Source organism: Salarias fasciatus (assembly GCF_902148845.1).
Source record: "Salarias fasciatus chromosome 23 unlocalized genomic scaffold, fSalaFa1.1 super_scaffold_20, whole genome shotgun sequence".
In the NCBI taxonomy this organism is placed as follows: domain Eukaryota; kingdom Metazoa; phylum Chordata; class Actinopteri; order Blenniiformes; family Blenniidae; genus Salarias; species Salarias fasciatus.
The window spans coordinates 8,569,359-8,588,612 of record NW_021941230.1 but is presented as its reverse complement, the minus strand read 5'-3'; the positions used below and the strand labels follow the sequence as shown (position 1 = coordinate 8,588,612).

The 19,254-nt window shown below is 49.6% G+C and overlaps 2 protein-coding genes across 2 annotated transcripts in view; one reads left to right on the top strand and one right to left on the bottom strand.

Moving 5' to 3' along the window:
• Nucleotides 1-1,150: 1,150 nt before the first annotated feature.
• Nucleotides 1,151-3,969, bottom strand: aamp (angio-associated, migratory cell protein). The gene is made up of 11 exons (XM_030086229.1): nucleotides 3,683-3,969; nucleotides 3,452-3,589; nucleotides 3,192-3,311; nucleotides 2,940-3,079; nucleotides 2,653-2,797; nucleotides 2,473-2,556; nucleotides 2,269-2,384; nucleotides 2,084-2,178; nucleotides 1,911-2,001; nucleotides 1,568-1,722; nucleotides 1,151-1,489 (listed from the first exon to the last, which is right to left on the bottom strand). The coding sequence occupies exons 1-11, from the start codon at nucleotides 3,771-3,773 to the stop codon at nucleotides 1,414-1,416; spliced, it is 1,251 nt and encodes a 416-aa protein (XP_029942089.1). The 5' UTR covers nucleotides 3,774-3,969; the 3' UTR covers nucleotides 1,151-1,413.
• A 4,620-nt stretch (nucleotides 3,970-8,589) lies between these two features.
• LOC115383922 (histone deacetylase 4-like) overlaps nucleotides 8,590-19,254 on the top strand; it is a 34,530-nt gene continuing 23,865 nt past the window's right edge. The window contains 2 exon segments of the mRNA XM_030086133.1: nucleotides 8,590-8,937; nucleotides 10,723-11,041. Coding sequence (XP_029941993.1) covers nucleotides 11,020-11,041 — 22 coding nt within the window. The 5' untranslated portion in view covers nucleotides 8,590-8,937; nucleotides 10,723-11,019.

Here is a 19,254-nt window from a genome sequence, read left to right as displayed (position 1 = left end):
AAAAAAAAAAAAAAAAGCAGAACTAAACGCTGCCGTCACTGAGCGTCACGGTCCACTACTCTCCACTTGAGCTGGAGTTACGCATGAACAAATAAACACGCAGTGACGATGTGAGCCGAGGTACAAGGAAGAAGCACTTGTGTGCAGGAAATCGACCGATGCTTGTTTATCCTGCAGAGCGGTGGCGAGGCGGCGAGGACTGGAGGGCACAAATAGGAACAATAGAAGTTTTCAGGTGCTGGGAAGTCGTTCATTACGCCGACCCACACGCGCTTCGGCTCTGCCTGGTCTCCATCAGCCCTGATCGCTTCTCCCACTATGTTATTGTGTCACTTTTCCTCCAGAGTCATAATGTTCCCAGCCTTTACTTCTCATGCAGTCCTATCTCGCAGTGAGATAAACCGGCAGCACGACATTCATCCTCCTCGTTCGGCGAGCGGCAAACTGACGGATGAGCCGCTGTGCTTCCTGACTGCAGGAAATGTGGGTCAGGGTCAGCGGAGGGTTACCCATGCCTCTTCGCCGCTGACAGCATCCACTGTTCTCTCCAGTGGCAGAAAGTCTGAACGCTGTTGACCTTCCCCTGATGGTGGTAACTTTGTTTCGGCGTGGACGCTGATTACATCTCCCGTTACAAATGGCGAGGAAGCAGAAAACAGGTCTTCTCTGTCCATGTCAAATACACGAAAGAAGTCACTGAATTCATAAAACGACTCAGTTGACCTATAGATATCGTCTTGTATTTTATAAAGCTTGCCTATTTCCTTGCAGGGAACCGTACACAATGTTTTGTTCAATAATACAAGAAAATCTGATGCTTGTAGGCGGGACCAACGTAAAATACCTGGAACGTGATTGGCTGCCTCCCAGGAGTGATTTCAGGAGCCGCGACTATACTAAAGTGAAGATTTATTGCAATATTCTTTATTTAAAACACAACTGAAGCCACTTTGCGTGTCCCGGGACTGACTCACCTCCTCCTTTTTACTCAGTAAGAACCCGTCTGAGTAAATCAGTCTAAACAAGCCAGGAGACCCTTCAGCATCTTCATGACGCATCTTCATCTTATCTTAAATGATAAACACAGATTTACAGAGATGGAAAATGAAGGAGGAGGGGACGCAAGAATATGTCAGAGCCACTGGTTTATCCTGGACAGTGTATATTATTTATTTTATTTACAACGTGTTTCCATCAAACTTCGACAATTACAGAAAATGCTCCATTTCGTTTAATCTGTGAAATGATTTCAAAAAGGGGGAAGATATCGGCCCGTTCACACGACGGGCGTCTCTGGTGAAAACGCAAAAGTTTTGTTGTGTTTTGGGTGTCCGTTAACAGAACAACACTGCTCAGAGTCACTGAAAACTGCGTCCAAGGTTGAAAACGTTCCTCTTCCTCTCCTCGTTTCCTTTACCGGTCGGGCCGTTGGAGGCAGAACACTTTGGCGTGATAATCTCCTGCGGCGGTGACGGCGAACGACGCTTCCCTGAGGACAGGCGAGGACACGCGGGTCAGAAAAACAGCTCATCGGTTCCGTCTGGCGCGCGGGGGAAACGAGCGGCACCTGTTGACGGTGAAGTCCAGGATCTCTGCCGCGTGGCCGCGGTACTCCGACACCATGCTCCCCGAGCGGCCGTCCCACAGGCGCAGCACGCCGTCCAGGCTGCCGGTGGACACCACGGCGGACGACTCCTCCCACTGCAGGTGAGCGATCCCGGCCTTTCGGGGAGGGGAGGCGGGTGGGGGGGGGGGGGAGACGTTTACAACCCTTCGACTAAAGCCAACGTCAATCGATGGATCGATGGCTTTATTTGCACGAGCTGGATTCGACGGTTCAAAGTGCTTCACGGAACGCCGACGGCTCGATAATCAAACATGACGGAAGCAAAGCGGAGAGCCTCTGTTACCTCATGCTGACAGCTGTGCCTCAGGCCCTGAGAGGAGAGGTCGTATATGGCCAGGGTCCCGTCCAGGAAGCCCACGGCGATGAGGGGCAGGCTGGGGGGAGGGGGAGGGGTTTAAAGTGGAAAAACGGCGTATTCTGATTGTGATTTTGAGTTTCGGACGCCGATTCGCTCACATGTTGCAGAATCCCACAGACTCCACGGAGTTGGATGCTGTCTCGTCCGATGACAGCGTGACTTTATCCGATTCCGCGGCGAACGTTCCCACCACCTTCACACACACACACACACACACACACACACATCAGAAGCTGCGAGGAACCCCTCCCCCTCCTGTCTTTTCCCTCCCAGTGCGCCTCACCTTGCCCGTGTTGGTGTTGATGAGTTTGGCACTGCCGTCCACAGAGCCAGTCAGCACCAGAGAGCCGTCCTTGTTGCAGGCCAAGCACGTCAGCGCCCCCTGGTGGCCGTCCTGACCTGTTGAGGGACCAAAGATTACATCCCACCCCTGCCACTTCCCACAGTTCATACTTGAACGACACACACAGTTGAAGTACGAGTAAACCTTTAATGATGTGGACGGCGTTCCCCTGCTTCAGGTCCCACACGCGCACCGTCCCGTCTTCATAGCCCACCGCGGCCCGTTTGCCTGCCGTGTCAGGGACAGCGGAGAAACATCGCAGGTGAAATGTGAGTTTAAAGAATGTGTTTGTTCTGAGGGTAAAGATGTTTCGATCTCTCTCACCGTCGGGCAGGACTTTGCCACTGGTGGCCTGACAGCCGGGACTCTGGAAGGTTTTGCAGTCTCCCGCGGGGATCTTCCACATCCACACGCTGCCGTCGTTTGTTCCCGCGAGCAGCACCGGAGCGCAGGGGTGCCACTCCAGCCACTGCAGCCCAGCAGCACCCGAACAGGGAAGGCCGACATTACAACACACCGAACCAGACACAGAATCTCTTTGTCTGCAGTCTGCACGGGACCCGCCACCGAAAAATACGAATAATGTCACAAGCTGAACAACACTCACTCACCTCCAGATCTCCCACCTCGAAGGACCAGATCTCTTCTTTTGCTTCGACTTTCCAGACTTTAATCAAGCCGCTCATGTCGCCTGTAGCCACCATCGTGGAGTCGTGGCTGAACACAGCGCACGTCACAGAGTCTTTGTGACCTGAGGGTGCAAAGCGACAAGAACTGCTCTTCAAGGTTCCACATAAAGTTTAACAACAAATTCATCCAGATGTATTTGTTTGAAGTAGATCCGTGTTGAGTCCGTTTCTCACCTAAGCACTGCAGCAGGACCTCCCCGTCGCTCACCTTCCAGACGAACGCCTTGTCGTCCTCGCCTCCCGTCACCGCCAAGCTGTTTGTCACCGGATCCAAGCTCACACAGAACACCAAGCCTGGACGGAGGGACAAAGTGGTTGGGTGTCATCCTCTCCAAAAAGAACTCAACTTGTGTAAACAAGTTTCTTTTACGTAGCGCCCCAAATGGCACGTTGGCAGCTGACAACGGAGCTGCAGGTGTGTCTGTAGGCGCTACCTGTGTGTTTGGAGAAGGTTAACTCGCTGTCGTCCTGTCCTGCTTCTGCCTCCATCTCGTCCTCCGTCTCCCAGCCTTCCTCGTCATCGACCCCCGGGTCCTCGAAGTCAACGTCTTCCAGATCATCGGCCAGATCATCTGCCAACAGGAGAGAAGCGGCGTCACGGAGGTGAGGATCCCGATTACTCGACCAGAGGGGATTATTAAGCACGTGAAGGTGTGGGTCGTCACCTGGAGCAGGCTCAGCCTCGTTCAGGTCTATAACTTCAATGATCTCCTCGTCTCCGTGCAGCTCCACGGAGTTCTCCTCCGGGTCGGACATGCTGTTAGCGGCTAGCAGCTAACTCGCCTGGGAACGGAGCTGGACGAGCGGACGTGTATCCGGACCGAGTTCTCGTAGCAAACCTTCAAACTTTAAGTTAATTCCCGTAAACTCCTTGTTACATATCGAAACGCGTCTGGGCAGCGACGAGTTAGATTCTCAGCCCCGTGTTTTCCTCACGTGTCGGAGCGACGGCGCGGTGTGATGACGTAGGATGCAGCGGGTTTCCGCCTGCGCCGTTCCCCTCTCCGGCCAGCAGAGGGCGCCGCGGACGGCAAACTGCAGGGAGGTTTGAGATAAACCACATAGCAAGTTTTATTCATAGACTTCTTCATTATTTTTAGGCCCCTCTTCTTATTTTAAATAGTTTTTTTCATGCATACACTATTTTAATATTAAAAATAAATTTTTAGTTTTACTATTCAAAATGGAAAACAAGATAAGAGTCTGAGAGGACAGAGTCAGTGAAACAATGCCATATATCAAGATGTCAGCGCTCCACTTAAAAGCGAGACAGAGTGCATATGTGTCTTCAGTAGGCACTTAAAGGGAACCTGGTTGAGTCTGCCTCAACCAAACTCTGCGCAATTACAAATAAAGTTGAAGGAACCTCATAAACATGCTCCGTGAAGTACAGTTCCTTCATGTTCTGCTGGAATAGGTTCCTTTTTCTCTGAGGTTGGGCTCTTTGGGTTTGCACAGTTTCAGGCTGCCGTTCACCACTCTCTGACCACAAATGATGAACCGAGCTCTCATTTTGTCCGTTGCTTCACTGAAACCATATTCTATGTAACTTTTAGCCAGACACTTGTGCATTTTGTCTTCTGGTATACTCACTTTGGAAACTTCCATTTGGGTGTACCGTAGACAGAATGTTCACACCCAGATCACCTATTTAGATTTATTTAAAAAAAAAAAAACTTTTTTAAAACATATTGCCGCTGCAACACCCTGTGCATCTTGTGAACATGAACATTCCCGTAACTTTTACATTTCTGCAGATGTTTCCAGTGATATTTCTAAAGTTCGGTTTATATGTTGTGATAAACATTGCGGCTTCCCAGATCCGGATGGGGCCGATGTTTCTCTGCCGGAGGTGTGCCTGTTGAAGCAGTGAAAGGTCAGGGTGATTTACTCCTCAGATCGGCTCCCGGCCTGTGAAAATCAAGCTCAAAACAACCTCCTCAAGTTTTTTTCTTGTAAGAAACCCAGCGAATCTGCGGCGCTGCGGGTCAAAGACGTCGGACTTCTGAAACCCGGCGTGGAGAAAACACTCGAAACACGACCGCCCTCCCCCGTCCAGACGTATTCAGTCGACACTCTGCGCTCCTGCTTCACGGCGCTGGCACCTCTCACCCACTGCGTGCCCAAATAAGCTTCACAGGGCTCCGATTCGAGAACCTCCGTGGAAAAATACAAGCGTCCAATGATGCGGTGCGATGTGGAAATATCAGGGCGTGCGTTATTTAGACGTTTGAGAGAGATTTATAAACTCTCCCTTCGGTTATGACTAACGCTGGAAAGTTAGATGACATTAGCTGCGACGCTGGTTACAGCCTCTTTATTTCATCCGCAGCTCTCTCTCTTTTTTTTTTTCTTTTTCCGCACCAGCAAAGGACCTCATTCAGCTCCGCCGCGCATAACTTAAACGCCTCGAACACTGTCACATTAATTTGGGAATATGAATCACATTTTTTTTTTTTGGACGTTTTTACAGCGCTTGCGCGGCGGTTGATTTGGAGGGATGACACAAGCAGCGATTCAAGAGCTTTACAGTTTCCAATAAAGTCGAATTAACTCATTTTCCTATCAAAACATGGCAGAGCGCGCAGGTTTTTTTCCCCCCCTTTGAAGCCGCACTCGCGGCCTCCATCCAAACGCAGACTTGAGGAAATCTCTCAGACTTAGCAGTTCCTTAAAGCTCCATAAATAAAAACCGCCGACAATCCCAGAGAATGGTGGTGGATAGTGAGGATCCAAGACTCCGGGGTCATTTGGGTCAGCAGGAAACACCACACGTGCAAAAGAGATCATTATTTCAACCGAAACACTGTTTCCACTGCTGCTGACAGATGTTTTGGAGTTTTGGTTTTTCCACAAGATAAAACCAACTGATTGATGATTTTTTTTTTATTATTATTGTTATTTTTTTGCTTTATAAACTCACACCAGGAAGAGTCCGAACGAGAGGAGAGCGGCGCGGGGAAGCGGGCGGCTTCTGGGATGCTCAGTATTTGGAGGGAATCAGCGATTTGGCATCCCGAAATATAAGCCAGTCTAATCTCTCTGACAATGTCGCCCGGGACTCTTACACACGATACGCACGCCCCGAAGTGGACAGGACTGTCACCTCACGGTGCAGGTACTGGTGCTCGATTCCAAGGGGCCTTTCCGCGTGGAGTTTGCATTTGAAGACCGGGGCGTGAGTGGAAACACAGCCGCTCTGCGTTTATTCTCTTGATTGACTGTAAATGAGACATTTTTAGATTTCCTTCACCGTCTCTTGCTTAATGAGGACAAATCCCTCAGGACGCATCAGTAATGTCACTCGTTACGGCGCCTTTTAAGATCAATCAACCCTTTTTTTTTTTTTTTTTTTGCTTCACATTTAATCAGCCTTTTTCTTTACGGACGTGATTCGAAGTGTCTCGCATTCATCAGGTCCGAGGTGAGCGGCCGCAGCCCCCATTACTCAAGCACAACACGAGAGATGCTGCCTTACGTAACCGATGGCTCCGGAGCTCATCCACAAACCATAATCCTCAGTTGCCATGGATACGGCTGTCCCAGCAGGCCTCCTCTGTGCACTCCAAAAGCAGGAGCAACCTTGACGAATACATGCGCGGCGTAGTGGAGTTAAAAATACTGGAAAAGAGGTCTTCTGGCAGTCATGAGGCCCCGGTGACAGAGGGCAGGTCAGGTGCTGGGGCAATTCTGCATCTGCCCCCGCTGAACTGCCCCTGAGCAACATGAGGGACGGCGAGTGGACCCTGACCTCTGATCTCGACGGAGAGATGGGCGAAAAGATAAAGACATGCACATAAAATTAGAGAAATGCTGTCATTAGATTTGAACAGAAAATACAACAGAACATTTGTGGCTGTAGGTGTTTATTAATTTAAAAATAAATGCAGATAATATTACTCACAAAAAGACTTATTGTTGAAACTGACTGTTGAAAGTTAGACATAACTTACTGTTGTACTCTACGCTGTTATATTCGTTCACCTTATGTTCTTCAAAAACAAACAAAATGCAAAAAAAATAATATAAAAAGAGAAATTTAAATAAGTGCAGGTACATTCAGAAACACTCACACTGGCAATATTGTACAAGTCGTCTGTGTGCAGTGGGTGCACTGCCTGCAGATGTAACCTATGCAGGAGCCGGTTAACATATTACAGTAATCGAGTCAGCCGAGGCAGCGGCGCTGCTGCAGGTTCGCCTGTGGGTGGCTGCTGAAATGCAAAATCCAATAGAAAGTAATGGAAATAAAGCCCGATTAGATTAGAGCAGGCAGCGGAGAAGACGTTTCATGTTGCAATGAGCAGGAATTGGATAAAAATGTTTGTATCAGTTTGCTGCGACTGTCCATGGAAAGAGCTGGAAGAGTGTTTGGAGTTGCAATGTAAAAAAATTAAAAAAAAAAAATCCAAATCTCTCTTGATTTGAAAATTTGACGAAACTTATTGTATTAATTAAGACAGAAAATAATCACATTTTTGGTTTCCAACTTCAAAATGACATAGTTCGTCTTGTAATACCACCTTTTACCATCAGATGGTGTAATGAGTCACTGTAGTCCCTCCTTGTGTTGTTAAAGCTACTGACTCACTACTGCCTCATAAAGCGTTTTTCCAACTGTTTGGTTATTTCTCAACTATCAGTAACTGCTTTTGTTTTTCCACAAACAATCACAGAATTATGAAATTAGCCCTAATATCAGTACAAATGATACCAAATTATTAATTTACTGCCATATAATAACGCCACCAAAGAAGATAAAGATGTTGTAAAGTAAGATAAAGCTGTACGGGAATGACACTATCGGTTAAATATTCAGTACAGCGATTAAAAAAAAGGAAAAAAATCATGAGTCATCAGGTTAATGAAAGCAAATCTAATTTACTGTTTTTCATCTTCTTATAAACCATGACTGATATGATTTCTTTAATACTAATATGAATAACTTTTCCACCTATTTCAGTGCCTGAGTTGTAAACAAAAAACAGAAGAAAAAAAATGGAACAATACAAATTTGTGTACAGTATTTAATAAAATATAATTCAAAAATAACTGATTGATTGCACAAATATTACCGAGTACATATAAAATGATAGTGTTTATATATAATACACAAGTCTTAATAAATAAAACTGATTGTACAAATTAAGAATAAAAGTTAAAAATTAGTAATACCTTAACTTGGGTATTTTATGTGAAAATAATATATGAAATTTTACAAATTATTCTTAAAAAAATGTCATAAAGTTCCATAAAAGACCAGAAAAGCCAACAATTTTACAATATATAACTAATTGAGAAATAAATTAATAAATTATGTAATATGTGATTCATTCATTCATAAAATGTTTCGAAATCATGAAAAAAAATTAAAAAGAAATTACTTAAAAATATCAGTATTACTAAACATTGTTACATAATAATAATAATGAAAGTAAGTTTTTTTTTTTATTATTTAGGGTTTGAATGAAAATGTCGAATGTCACGTGCGCGAGGAGTGATGGAGAAGGTGAACCTGCGCGCGAGCTGTCTCCGGACGGGAGGCAGAAAGTTTTTTTGCTAAAAGTCCGCGGGCGTCCTGCAGCGGGGCTGTCGGGAAACATGACGGTGCAGGACCCGCCCAGAGACTTTCTCCTGAGTAATGACACCGCCATGATCACGGCGCCCGGTTCACACACGGAGGAGGCGCCGCGCACATCCACACGCACTGACCCCGCCTCTGGTGCATGCGGGGCCGCTCCATGTGACGCTGCTGCTGCTGCTGGGGCTGCTACCAAAAATCCAGTATGGCGGAATCTGTCAGGAGATGAATTCTTCTCCCCTCGTCCCCTCCGCTCGCCGCACCGCTCCAGCCCGCGCCCCGGGATCCGGGATGGAAGAGGACTGAGGAGAGGACGCGCGCCGCCGCCGAGCCGTGGAGGTGAGCCGCCGCCGCCGCCGCCGCGCGGAAGCTTTATAGGAAAAGAAAAAAAAAAAAAAAAAGAAAAAGACGCCGCTTTCACGTTGATATTCAGGGATGCGATGCGCGCACGGGATCCATCAAAACAATGTCCGGGCTGAAGTTTCCCCTCCGCTCCCGTCCGCGCTGCTTCCTCATGCTGCAGCGGGAGGACTTCACACCTTTACAGACGTTTCCACACGGTTTATGGCTCTAATGCGGGCGGGAAGTGTGTGTGTGTGATATTCTCTGTGTGTGTGTGTGTGTGTGTGCAACAAGGGGAGGGATCGGACAGGCGATGTTTATTATGCCGATTGTTGCTGAGCTATTTATAGAGCCGAGCCGAGCCGGGCCGGGCCGGGCCGAGGCTTCGGCTTTTTACGCATAAACACTGAGCCAAACACTTCTCTGAGGCCTTTCTTCATGACTTTCAGCCGAGCAAAATGCGTAAAAACCAAAGCACGGGCCTGCGTTACGGGTGCGTTTGAATGTGTGTGTGTGTGTGTGTGTGTGTGTGTGTGTGTGTGTGTGTGTGTGTGTGTGTGTGTGTGTGTGTGTGTGTGTGTGTGTGAATGGTTCGGGATGGGCGGTGGTAATTCTCTGCATGCGTCAATCTTTTCTCTTTTTTTCTTTTTTTTTGTGAATGGGGGGCGTACGAGCCGCTAAAGCAACACCAGGGCAGCACATCCCAGCAGCTTTAAGTGACTTATGTGCATGGAGAACATTTTTTTATTTATTTATTTTTTTATTTATTTTTTTTTGAGGAGAGTCTGCTCAGCTTCCCAGCCAGCTTGCCAGTGTTACCAACGGCAAAAGTTAGGAGGCTTTTATTTATTTACTTTCCAGCCCCGGCTCGGCTGTTGGTTTCGTCCCCCCACCCCCCCCCCCCCCCCCCCCCCCCACCACCCCACAGTGGGTTTCCAGCCATTTTCCAGATCTGTGTTTTCATTATTTTTCCTCTCGGGGCTCCAGGGATTCACTCCCCAGATCTGTCACCCTGCATCAAGCAGGCCCATTTTAGGGACAATGGCCTTGGACACACACACACACATGAATGCCCCTCCCGGGACAGATGAGATGCCCTGGGAGAATGGTGTTGCATGAAGCCCCCCCCCCTGAGCGTCGGCGACTCCCCGTGACACACGCTAAAGCCTCCACCCCCCCTCCGCCCCTCCCCTCCCCTCCCCTGCTTCGCCTCTCCATCACAAAGCACAGAGTGTGTGTGCGCTGTGCAGTGACCGACTTTTTTGGGGGGCAATTTGTCCTCGGGCTGTGCTGTCTGGCCCCGCTTGTCTTGAGACCCACCCCCCTCTAATGCGCGCGCGCACACACACACACACACACACACACACACACACACACACACACACACAAGTGCATCCATCCTGCTTAGAAGACCTTTGAGACCTCTGCTAACACACACACACACACACACACACACACACAGACAGAAGGGCGTGCATGCAACCCCCCCCCCCCCCCCCCCCCCCCCCATGCTGCCCCCGCCCGGCCCCACCCGTGTTGCCCCGGGGCAATTTCGCCTCTTCTGTTTGTAGTGGCGAGTCAACTTGATGCTCTGGGCCCAGGCTGTGATTTCATCTGACAAGTCGCGCTCCGGGCTGCAGGAGTCGACGCTGCTATCTGCACGAAAAAAAAAAAAAAAAAGAAGTAAACAAAGAAAAGACCAACCGCTGACGTCCAGAAGCAACACAAAGGCCGATTTGACAATTTGTGTTTTGACGTGTTTGCGTCTCGTCTCTCCGCCAGGTTGGTTCCGGTGTCCGACGTGGGACCGCCCTCTCTGTTTGGACGAGCCGGCCAGCAGGCCGATGGGGATTGGCTGCCGGACGACGCCCGCTTCCCGTTTCCTGTCGGACCAGCCCGAGAACGCACTCGCGCTCACGCACTGGCGTTTGCGCTACCGCTTTGTGATTGCCACCCGCTGAACCTCATCTTACACACACACACACACGCGCGCGCACACACACACACACACACACACACACACACCCCGAGCCTGGTGCTTGCTCTTTGTTCCCGCCGCACCTGGACCGCCGGGCAGAGATGACCTCCCACAGCCATCAAGGTAAGAGCTTTTTAGCCTCGCAGTGCGGCTTTACGCCACTAGGTGGCGTGTTGAGCCATTTGAACGATCCCAGTTGAAGTTCTGTTATAAATGATGACCGATTGTTTCAAGGTGCAATAAAGTAACACATTTACTATAAGAACTAGACAATTCCCGCAGAAATTGTGGCTTTGTGCCTGCAACCTGCAAAAGGAAATGTTTATTTTAATTATTTTTATAGTAAATTTCTTACCTTACACCTTTAAAGTATCAAAGTCTGTATTTTTTGTCCTGATAAAATTGAGATATACCAATTAACTGAAGATTAATCTGTCTAACTATAATTCTTGTTAATTTATTGCTTGATTTTGGTTGCTCGTGCTTTTAATTGTTTGCATTCTTTACACCCGCTGGACAGAATATTAGATTTTTCCCATCAGCCAGTGCAGTGTTTCCCAGGCCAGATCCTTGGGGGCCCCTCGGGGTCCCCAATCACCTCCAAGTCCAGTGAATAGATGTTCATTGGGGCCTCTGTAACACCAATGATGAAGTGTTTAGAGGCATGAGGCATGTGTTATGTGTGTGTGTGTGTGTGTGTGTGTGTGTGTTGAGGGGGCACCTAACACATGAAGGCCAGGGGGTCCCCGACAGACCCGGGTGGGAAAATACCGTTTTCCACCGGCCATAAAAAGACAGAAACCTCGCCTCGTGGTGCGATTGTCCGCGTGGTTTGACACAACCTGCATGTCCCATCATGCATCTCACTCGAGAGGAAAATAACTGAAGTTGGTGACAACGGCAGAGCGACGCAGGAAGCTCCGCTCTCGTGTGATGGGAGAGATCAACTTCCCCGGCTCCTGTCACAATATCAAATATCCGGCTTGATCACTTCCCTGCGCTCGCCGCGGTTCGCCTCCGGCTGGAAGCCCGACCGGGACGCCGCCTCGCTCAGCTGAAGTTGGAGTCTCTCTCTCTCTCTCTCTCTCTCTCTCTCTCTTATATCTTTGGCGTCAAGCACCAACCTGCTGCTTTCACGCTTTAGCTCCCGGTCCCAGTTTGTCTCCCCCTGGAGGCCCGGAGGGGGACTGCCGGGGACGCTGGTTGAGGAGGGACGTGGCGTCAGTTTTGAGGGTGTCGCTTGTCGGCTTTGAGCGACAGCTGAGACAGTCGGAGCTGGATGCGGCGGCTGAGAACGGTGACCCCCGCGGCGCCTGTCAGCCTCTCGGCTTGTGATGTTTGCAGAGCGAAGAGTCTGTTTTCTCCACTTGTTCGCAGTCACTGACAAGCCCTCTCGGCAAATCTGTGTGCGTGCGCGCTTACTTTTTAATTTACAGATTACTTTTGTAATCTGTAAATGAGCTTAGATGCACGCACGTTTTTTTTTTTTTTTTTTTTTTTTTTTAAATCAGGACTTACTGTTTTTCTCTCGATTACAGCTGCAGAGGGATTGTCCCATTAAATATCATTTACCATAAATCTCTTTCCCACAAAAGCGGACGGTAGATCGCTCTTTGCCGGCTCGCCGCGCTCTCGCAGCCCCGGCGCCGTCGGCATCTGTCCGCCACGTGCCGGATAGCTGCGAGCTAACACGTCAAGGTGAGGCCCAGAGTCGCGCCTCTGAACGATCATCGCGACGCAGAAGCTAACGCCGTGCAGCTTTGTATTCTCACAGCCACGTTGTATTTTGCAGTTTTTTTTTTGTCCTTCTGAAAGTTGAAAGCCATTTTCGTCCGCGGTCACTTCCTGGTTTATTCCATTTTGTACCAGTGCGCGGGAATGCGTCGGACTCATCAGTCTGCTGGTTTGAGAACTAGCGGTGGAAGGAGGAAGGCTTCACCGCGGGGACTGATGCAGGCAGTGAGTTAAAAAAACAAACAAACAAAAAAAAAAAAAGCCCCGGACTCAAATCTAAAAGAGGAGACGAGGAGGCAGCTTCCTCAGGTGATGCTACGAGCTGGCAGCGATCTGTTTTCATCTTAGTCAGAAAGTGCAGCCGCTTTCCAAGAAAGTCTGCATTGTTTACCAGGAGAGCACAGTGCACATGACTCACACACACACACACACACACACACACACACACACACACACACACACACACACACACACACAGTGAGGCCAGCGAGCGGCTGCTGACTGAGTGTCAGGTGCATTATTTGTGAATGAGCTGCTTGAACTTTAAATGCAAACAGAATGTAAAGCGATGGTGCAGCAGGAAGCTGCAAGCCTGACTTCTTCACATGAGCTTTTTTCTTTTCTTTTTTTTTTTTTTTTTTACAGCCACATTTCGCCAGCTCTGTGTGGGTGTGAGCGCCTTTTATGGCTTTGAACTGCTGAACCTGACACAGTGCTCCTTTCCTCGAAGGCTCAGCCGTATCTAGGTTACAAGCGGGCCTGGAAACAACACAAATCAGGCAGACGAATAGAATAAAGTCACGTAAATAGTTGTGACGAGGAGGGTCCACGAGATCGGACCGTTTGATTTGTGTCTCGTGCCGACTGCGGGAGCCGTTTGACGGTCTACCTGCTACCATCTGTCAGGAGTTCTCTGACACCGAAGGGGGATCCGAACCTCTCACTTCCCGCTCATTCTGAACGTGACGGCTAAATCCGCTGTTAGACAAATGAGTTTCAGATGATTTGTCTTCAGTTGAACTCGTGTGTGTGTGTGTGTGTGTGTGTCCGTGTTGCACTTTCACTGTCTGCTCAGCAGGGGGTCTTCCCTCTGAATCTCGGGGGACTGCAGCTGACGTCAGCCGCTCCGCACACAGGGACCGCGGTGGAGGTTTTTTTTTTTTTTTTTATTCCCCCCTCTGCTGGTGTGGGAAAAATGACTCCAGGGACGCCGGATGGCGTAACGCTAACACACACGCACACACACATGGAGTATCACCTGACGTCTCCTCTCAGACGGGGGACCCCCCCAAGGGGGGTGTGCGCTCCTCGCATCTGTTGCATCCAGGTCTCCCGCTGCGTCTGAACTGTTGAGCTCAAACAGTAATCCAGAGGCGGCGCCGCGTTTGTTTCTCCCGCTTCACACTTTGAAGGAGGAAAAAAAAAAAGATCACAGGTGTTCTATTTTACCTAAAAAAAAAATAAACAACAAAAAAAACCCCAAAACAACAACAAACCATAGTTAGCTTTTTTGAGTCACTCTGTGTCTCGCCTCTGCTTTTTAACAGACACTGCAGCGCCGCGCGCTCGCCTGATCTCCACGCGCCTATAAGTCTATATTATGGATTTGCTTTTTATTACCCCTGACAGACGGTATTAACAGGGAAGCAGCAGTATAGCGATTTAAGAAGAGGGCTGAGGCCGGGAGATGAGGGAAGGAAAAGGTGAATGAAAAGCTCTCTCTCCCACCCACCGGAGGAGAAAGGGAGGCGACCTGGGAGGATTTAAAGGTGCAGTGTGAAGCCTGACGCCAAAGAACCTGGTCTTGAGGCGCTGCAGCATCCAGCCTGGACTGGAATGACTTGAGGCTTTTAATGTGAAACCAAACACAGGCTTTTATTTTGAAGGGACGCACAAGCAGTTGAGACCTACTCCAATCCCACACTGGCTTCTTTGATCGATCGATCGATCACAGTTGAGTGACTTTGTCGTCTAAATTGTGAGAAATTTCACATTTGAATTTGCAACACTAGATGTTTTATATTTGTGGACACTTGGACCGTTTTACTGCTTTTCAGCCATTCTGATGGATTTAGCCTTTTTAGCTATTTTAGATCGTTTTGGAGGAATTTCCCATGTTTTCACTTTCGTTCAGGGTGTTTCTTGCAATTTTATTCATCTCATTTTTGCCTTTTTTTTTTTTTTTTAAGAGATTAAAGTCAGAAATGAGCCTGGTGCGCTCATGAAATAAAAATGTTTAGTTAATCATAATTTAGCGAGCGCCTCAGGGCCGCCGTGGAGGGACTGAAGAGCCACATGTGGATCCTGAGCTGTGTGCCGCTGAGCTCCAGAGACAGTGGATACTCCTCCGCCGGGATTACATATAGAAATGTGGAGGGATGCTTCACGCAACAAACATGTTTCTGTGTCCACCAGAGCCTGACCCCCCCCCCCGATCCCTTTTTTATTTATTTATTTTTTTGTTACCATCACTCATCGCTCTGCTCAAATCCAGAGGTGAAGGGGTTAAAAGCTTTCACTGCAATAAAGAGGGCCCGGCTTATCCCTGAGTCTATTTTTAGAAGCACACACACACACACACACACAAGATATGCGCACGTGCATGCATGGCGAACAAACAATCATTATTTTTGGTCTCCCGTGTTGGTTCTCCTCTTCACGGCTGAGTTCGCTCCGCCGCCGTGTGTCGTGCGTGCGGCTAAAAATGGAGCGGGGAGCGAGTGCGTGCGCGACACGACCGCCGCCTCCTTTGTGCGGCAGTCATTGTGGTAAGGTGCGTGAGCCCCATCCAGGGTATTTTCTTAACCCCCCCCCACTGTCACGTTCCCGTGTCACCCGCTTGCGCCGATTCTGCCCGGCGAAAGCCCAATTACAAAATTGTGGCAGATTGCAAAATGCACCTCGGCGGCGTGTTCGGGAGCGGAGCTCCCTCCTGCCGGGCCGAGCGCCGTCCCTCCCGTGCGCCACCGACTTGGCCGAGCATGACAAACGCCAACAAACGCGGCGTGTGGAGCGGTAAGAGGCCTGACCCCCCACCCCCCCCCCCCGACGTGCACCAGCCCCACTTTGTTCCTGTGCAAAGCCAAGCGTGCGCCCCCGTCCTGCTGCACCCGTTCACCTCCAAGAAGAACCACAGAATCAGACTTTCTTAGCTTCTAATTAGCGTCGCTTCAAAACTGTTGGCTGATCAATATGAACCTATTGCTTTTTTTTTTTTTTTTTTTTTTTACACCCCCCCCCCCCCCCCCCCCCCCCCCCAGCACTTCGCTGCATTTGTGGCCGATAATCATGCCGAATCCGAACGCGAGTTTTGCGAGCGAGCATGAGCTAATGAAAGGAACGGGACGCGTCTTTTGTCCCCCGTGTCTTTTGTCTCGGCCCAGGCCGAGAACGGGATACACTGTGTTCTGCCAGCGAGCTGTCAGCGGCAATTACGGTTTACACTGCTGCCCGGGAGCCCTGTCCCTGTGCCTTTTGACATGGCGCTGCACACTGCTTGACACGGAGCGCCGGACGTCTGGCCGGGGCCGTCAAGGAAACGCTCGCCGTTACGCAATCCCGCCGCTGCCGCGGCTTCGCTGCAGCTTGAGGACAACTGTGGGTGAAATCTACCAAATGATCAAAGATATACCTGTTACAGAGTATTCGGAGAGCGCTCTTTGCTCCTGATCTGAAGCTAAAACAAATAGTGAGCTCAAGAAAAGCCTGAAGTAGTGTTTTGAAACCATTCAGCTTCTTCGATCTTGCGTATGGACACACTGAGGTGTCTGAAACGCAGACAAGGATGGATGATCTTCAAATACACACATAAACCTCCAATCAAATACAGATCCATTGGTTTTATAAGCACATTACAAAACAAAACAAACGCACAGAAACACAAACAAATACAGACCGAAAAGCCGCTGCGGTCGAGGTCGCCCATCGGTGCCACAATACCTCGTTTAATCATGCGAAGGCCAAAGCGCCTCACTATTCATGGTTCAGTTTTCACTCCTGCAATTTATAAATCAGATTCCAAGCTGTTTGCTTTCATCCAAACAAAACAGCTAATCTGGTAAAGAATGAACGAGTGTGTTTTGGTTTGAGCACGGTCCGTTGGAGCTCAATTGAAGGAGCCTCGGTCTTGGGAGCTTTTCTCCAACATCGAGTTTGCTTTGTTTTGCTTTTTCAATGGGGGAGTCCTGCACATGGCTTGAATTATGAATGTGCAAATAACTCTCATACAAGGCCTTTATGAAATAGTAATCCCTCCATCTTCTTACCAGCTTAGTGCACGTCATGAGGTTGCGGCGGCGGTTCGGAGGGCAGAAAGGCCCACAAGCTTATCCTGGGGGACCCGGAGCCGTTCGGAGATCGAGTAGGAAATGCAGTCCCCGCGCAAAGCCTCGTCCCCTCTCGTGCACGAACCTAAATGCCACTAAACACGTCTGCGGATGCTGGATTTCGAGGGCGTTGGACACATCCAGAAACCTTGCGGAAGCAGCGCGCCGAATCCTTAATCTAATCCAGGACGGTTCCAGCAGTCGTGATCATAATTAATTCATAAATCCGAACTTGAGGTTCAAGCAAAAGCTTTCATGCACGCAAGTTATTGTGTTTGCATCTGGCGGAGATTGCGCTCGACTTTCTTCCCGTCCGTCATCCTGACTGACAGCCGTCGCAGAAGATCTGCCGCCTGTAATCTAATCTGTCTCAATGACGGACAGTCGTGCAATTTTTCTGTCGTTGTTCAATAGATCAGTGAGCGATGGGGAACGCTCGGCGGCATGAGCTCCGTCGTTTGTTGCGTTTCTTGTTTTCTGCACGCGCATTTTGCAGAGATCGCAAACCGCCGCCTCGGCTAACTCCGTTAGGTGTTTTTCCGACTCCGCCGGCACCGAACGAGGGTCAGCTGGTCGTTTCCTCGCATGCACGCTGGCGTCGGCTCGCACCGGGGGTCAGCCATTCCCTCTTTTTATCAGTTGCCGTGACGTCAGCCGCTGCCCTCGGGAAGCAAATTTGTGACCCGGAGGAAAAGGCTCTTCAAGGAGAGGCGTGTTTGATTAATCGTATTGTTCCTGTCTGGTTCACCTTGCTCGCTGGAGTCACCCTGGACGACGCAGCCAGAACGGAAGCGCGCTGAATGTAATGAGGCCGGAGCATCCTTCCTCTCTCTCTCTCTCTCTCTCTCTCTCTCTCTGTAAACGCCACCGTGGCACAGACACACGTCTCATCCTCGTTTCTCTTTTCGTAACAAAGGCCTCTGTCAAACCCTCGGCGGGACCGGGTCAGGCTGGCCCGCCACCGTCTCTGCGGCCCCGATCGGAACGCGAGTGTTTCTTCGGCGAGCGGTAGCTGCGTTAGCCGGAGTCGACTGACTCTCAGCCCAAGGGTAGCTGGAGCTATTTATAGCTCCCCGTCTCCCGATGCTTTACCCAGTGGGACCCAGAAAGATAGAAGGATGGAGCTAAGGAGGGAGGGAAAGAAAGATATGTTGAGGGAGCCGAAGGGAGGAGGCTGCTGGGTAACTAGGCTACATTTAAGATTGATGGGACCCTGTTGCCAAGGTATAGGGCGCCCCTCCCCTGCGAGCATGTGGCGGTTTGTTGCCTCGTTGCGTTGCTCCGCCGCAGCCTCCCGCCTCGCACAGGCCGCCGGACGCCGGCTTCACGTGCGCGTCAGGTATCCGCCGTGCGGTTTGGACGCTTTGTCTAACTAACCACAGACAAAGACATCCACCCCCCCCCCCCACCCCCCCCTTTAATTCCGCTCCCCTGTGCTTAAGTCGGGAGATGTAAAGCTGCTGCCGGCAATTTGTGCAAAAAGCGGCGTGGAATTACTCCCAAGCCACAGGTGTCATCACACACCGATGCGCCTCATTTCCATTGCAAACTGCTGCAGAGTGTGTGCCATTTGAATAGGCTCGTCAGGACGGATCGGCTATCGCGGACGTGGATCGGTTTGTTTTCGGGGAGGCGGGGACGTGTGCGGCGTGACCACCTGTCTCCTCTCGCAAATATATCCCCCCTTCCCACTTTTTACATAAAGTCTTAACACGTGCGCGTCTACCTGACCGCAGATGTGACCTGCGTCCCGTGCCTCGCGCGAATTTGAATATAAAAGGCGCCTGCTTTGAGGTGCATGTGTGTGGGGGGTTTTTTTTGGACGATATCTGGAGAGGAATTATTGAAATGAAGCTGTAATGTCAGACGTGAGTCCACACCCAGGTCCTCTCAGGGATTTGGTGCATCAGGGGTGCAGCCATTCATGCACGGAGGTGTGAGATGAATACACATGCATAATCAGTGCAAAACGCATCTCCCAGCTTCACAGCTAATTAAGTGTGTGTATTAGTGTGTGTGTGTGTGTGTGTGTGTGTGTGTGTGTGTGTATGTGTGCGCGCCAGTCTGGTCCAGAGAGAATTCCAGAAATAGATCATGCACAGTGAGACACTCGCCTGTTTTTCCTCTTTTTTTTTTCCTTTTTTTTTAATTCCACCAATGGGATTTTACATGGGTTTTCATCTCGCATCCAAAGGAATAATTGCATGTTTGCAACGCCTCAAATGTCTTGAAGCCGCGCGGCTCGGAATGTACACAGATCAGGTGCTGATGTGCGCT

Excerpts from the sequence above, each read along its gene's own strand:
- aamp (XM_030086229.1), bottom strand. The coding sequence starts at position 3,773 with ATGTCCGACCCGGAGGAGAACTCCGTGGAGCTGCACGGAGACGAGGAG. Across the intron at positions 3,590-3,682 it reads CGAGGCTGAGCCTGCTCCAG|ATGATCTGGCCGATGATCTG; the intron begins GTGACGACCCAC and ends TCCTGTTGGCAG. Across the intron at positions 2,385-2,472 it reads CGCCGTCCACATCATTAAAG|GTCAGGACGGCCACCAGGGG; the intron begins GTTTACTCGTAC and ends GTCCCTCAACAG.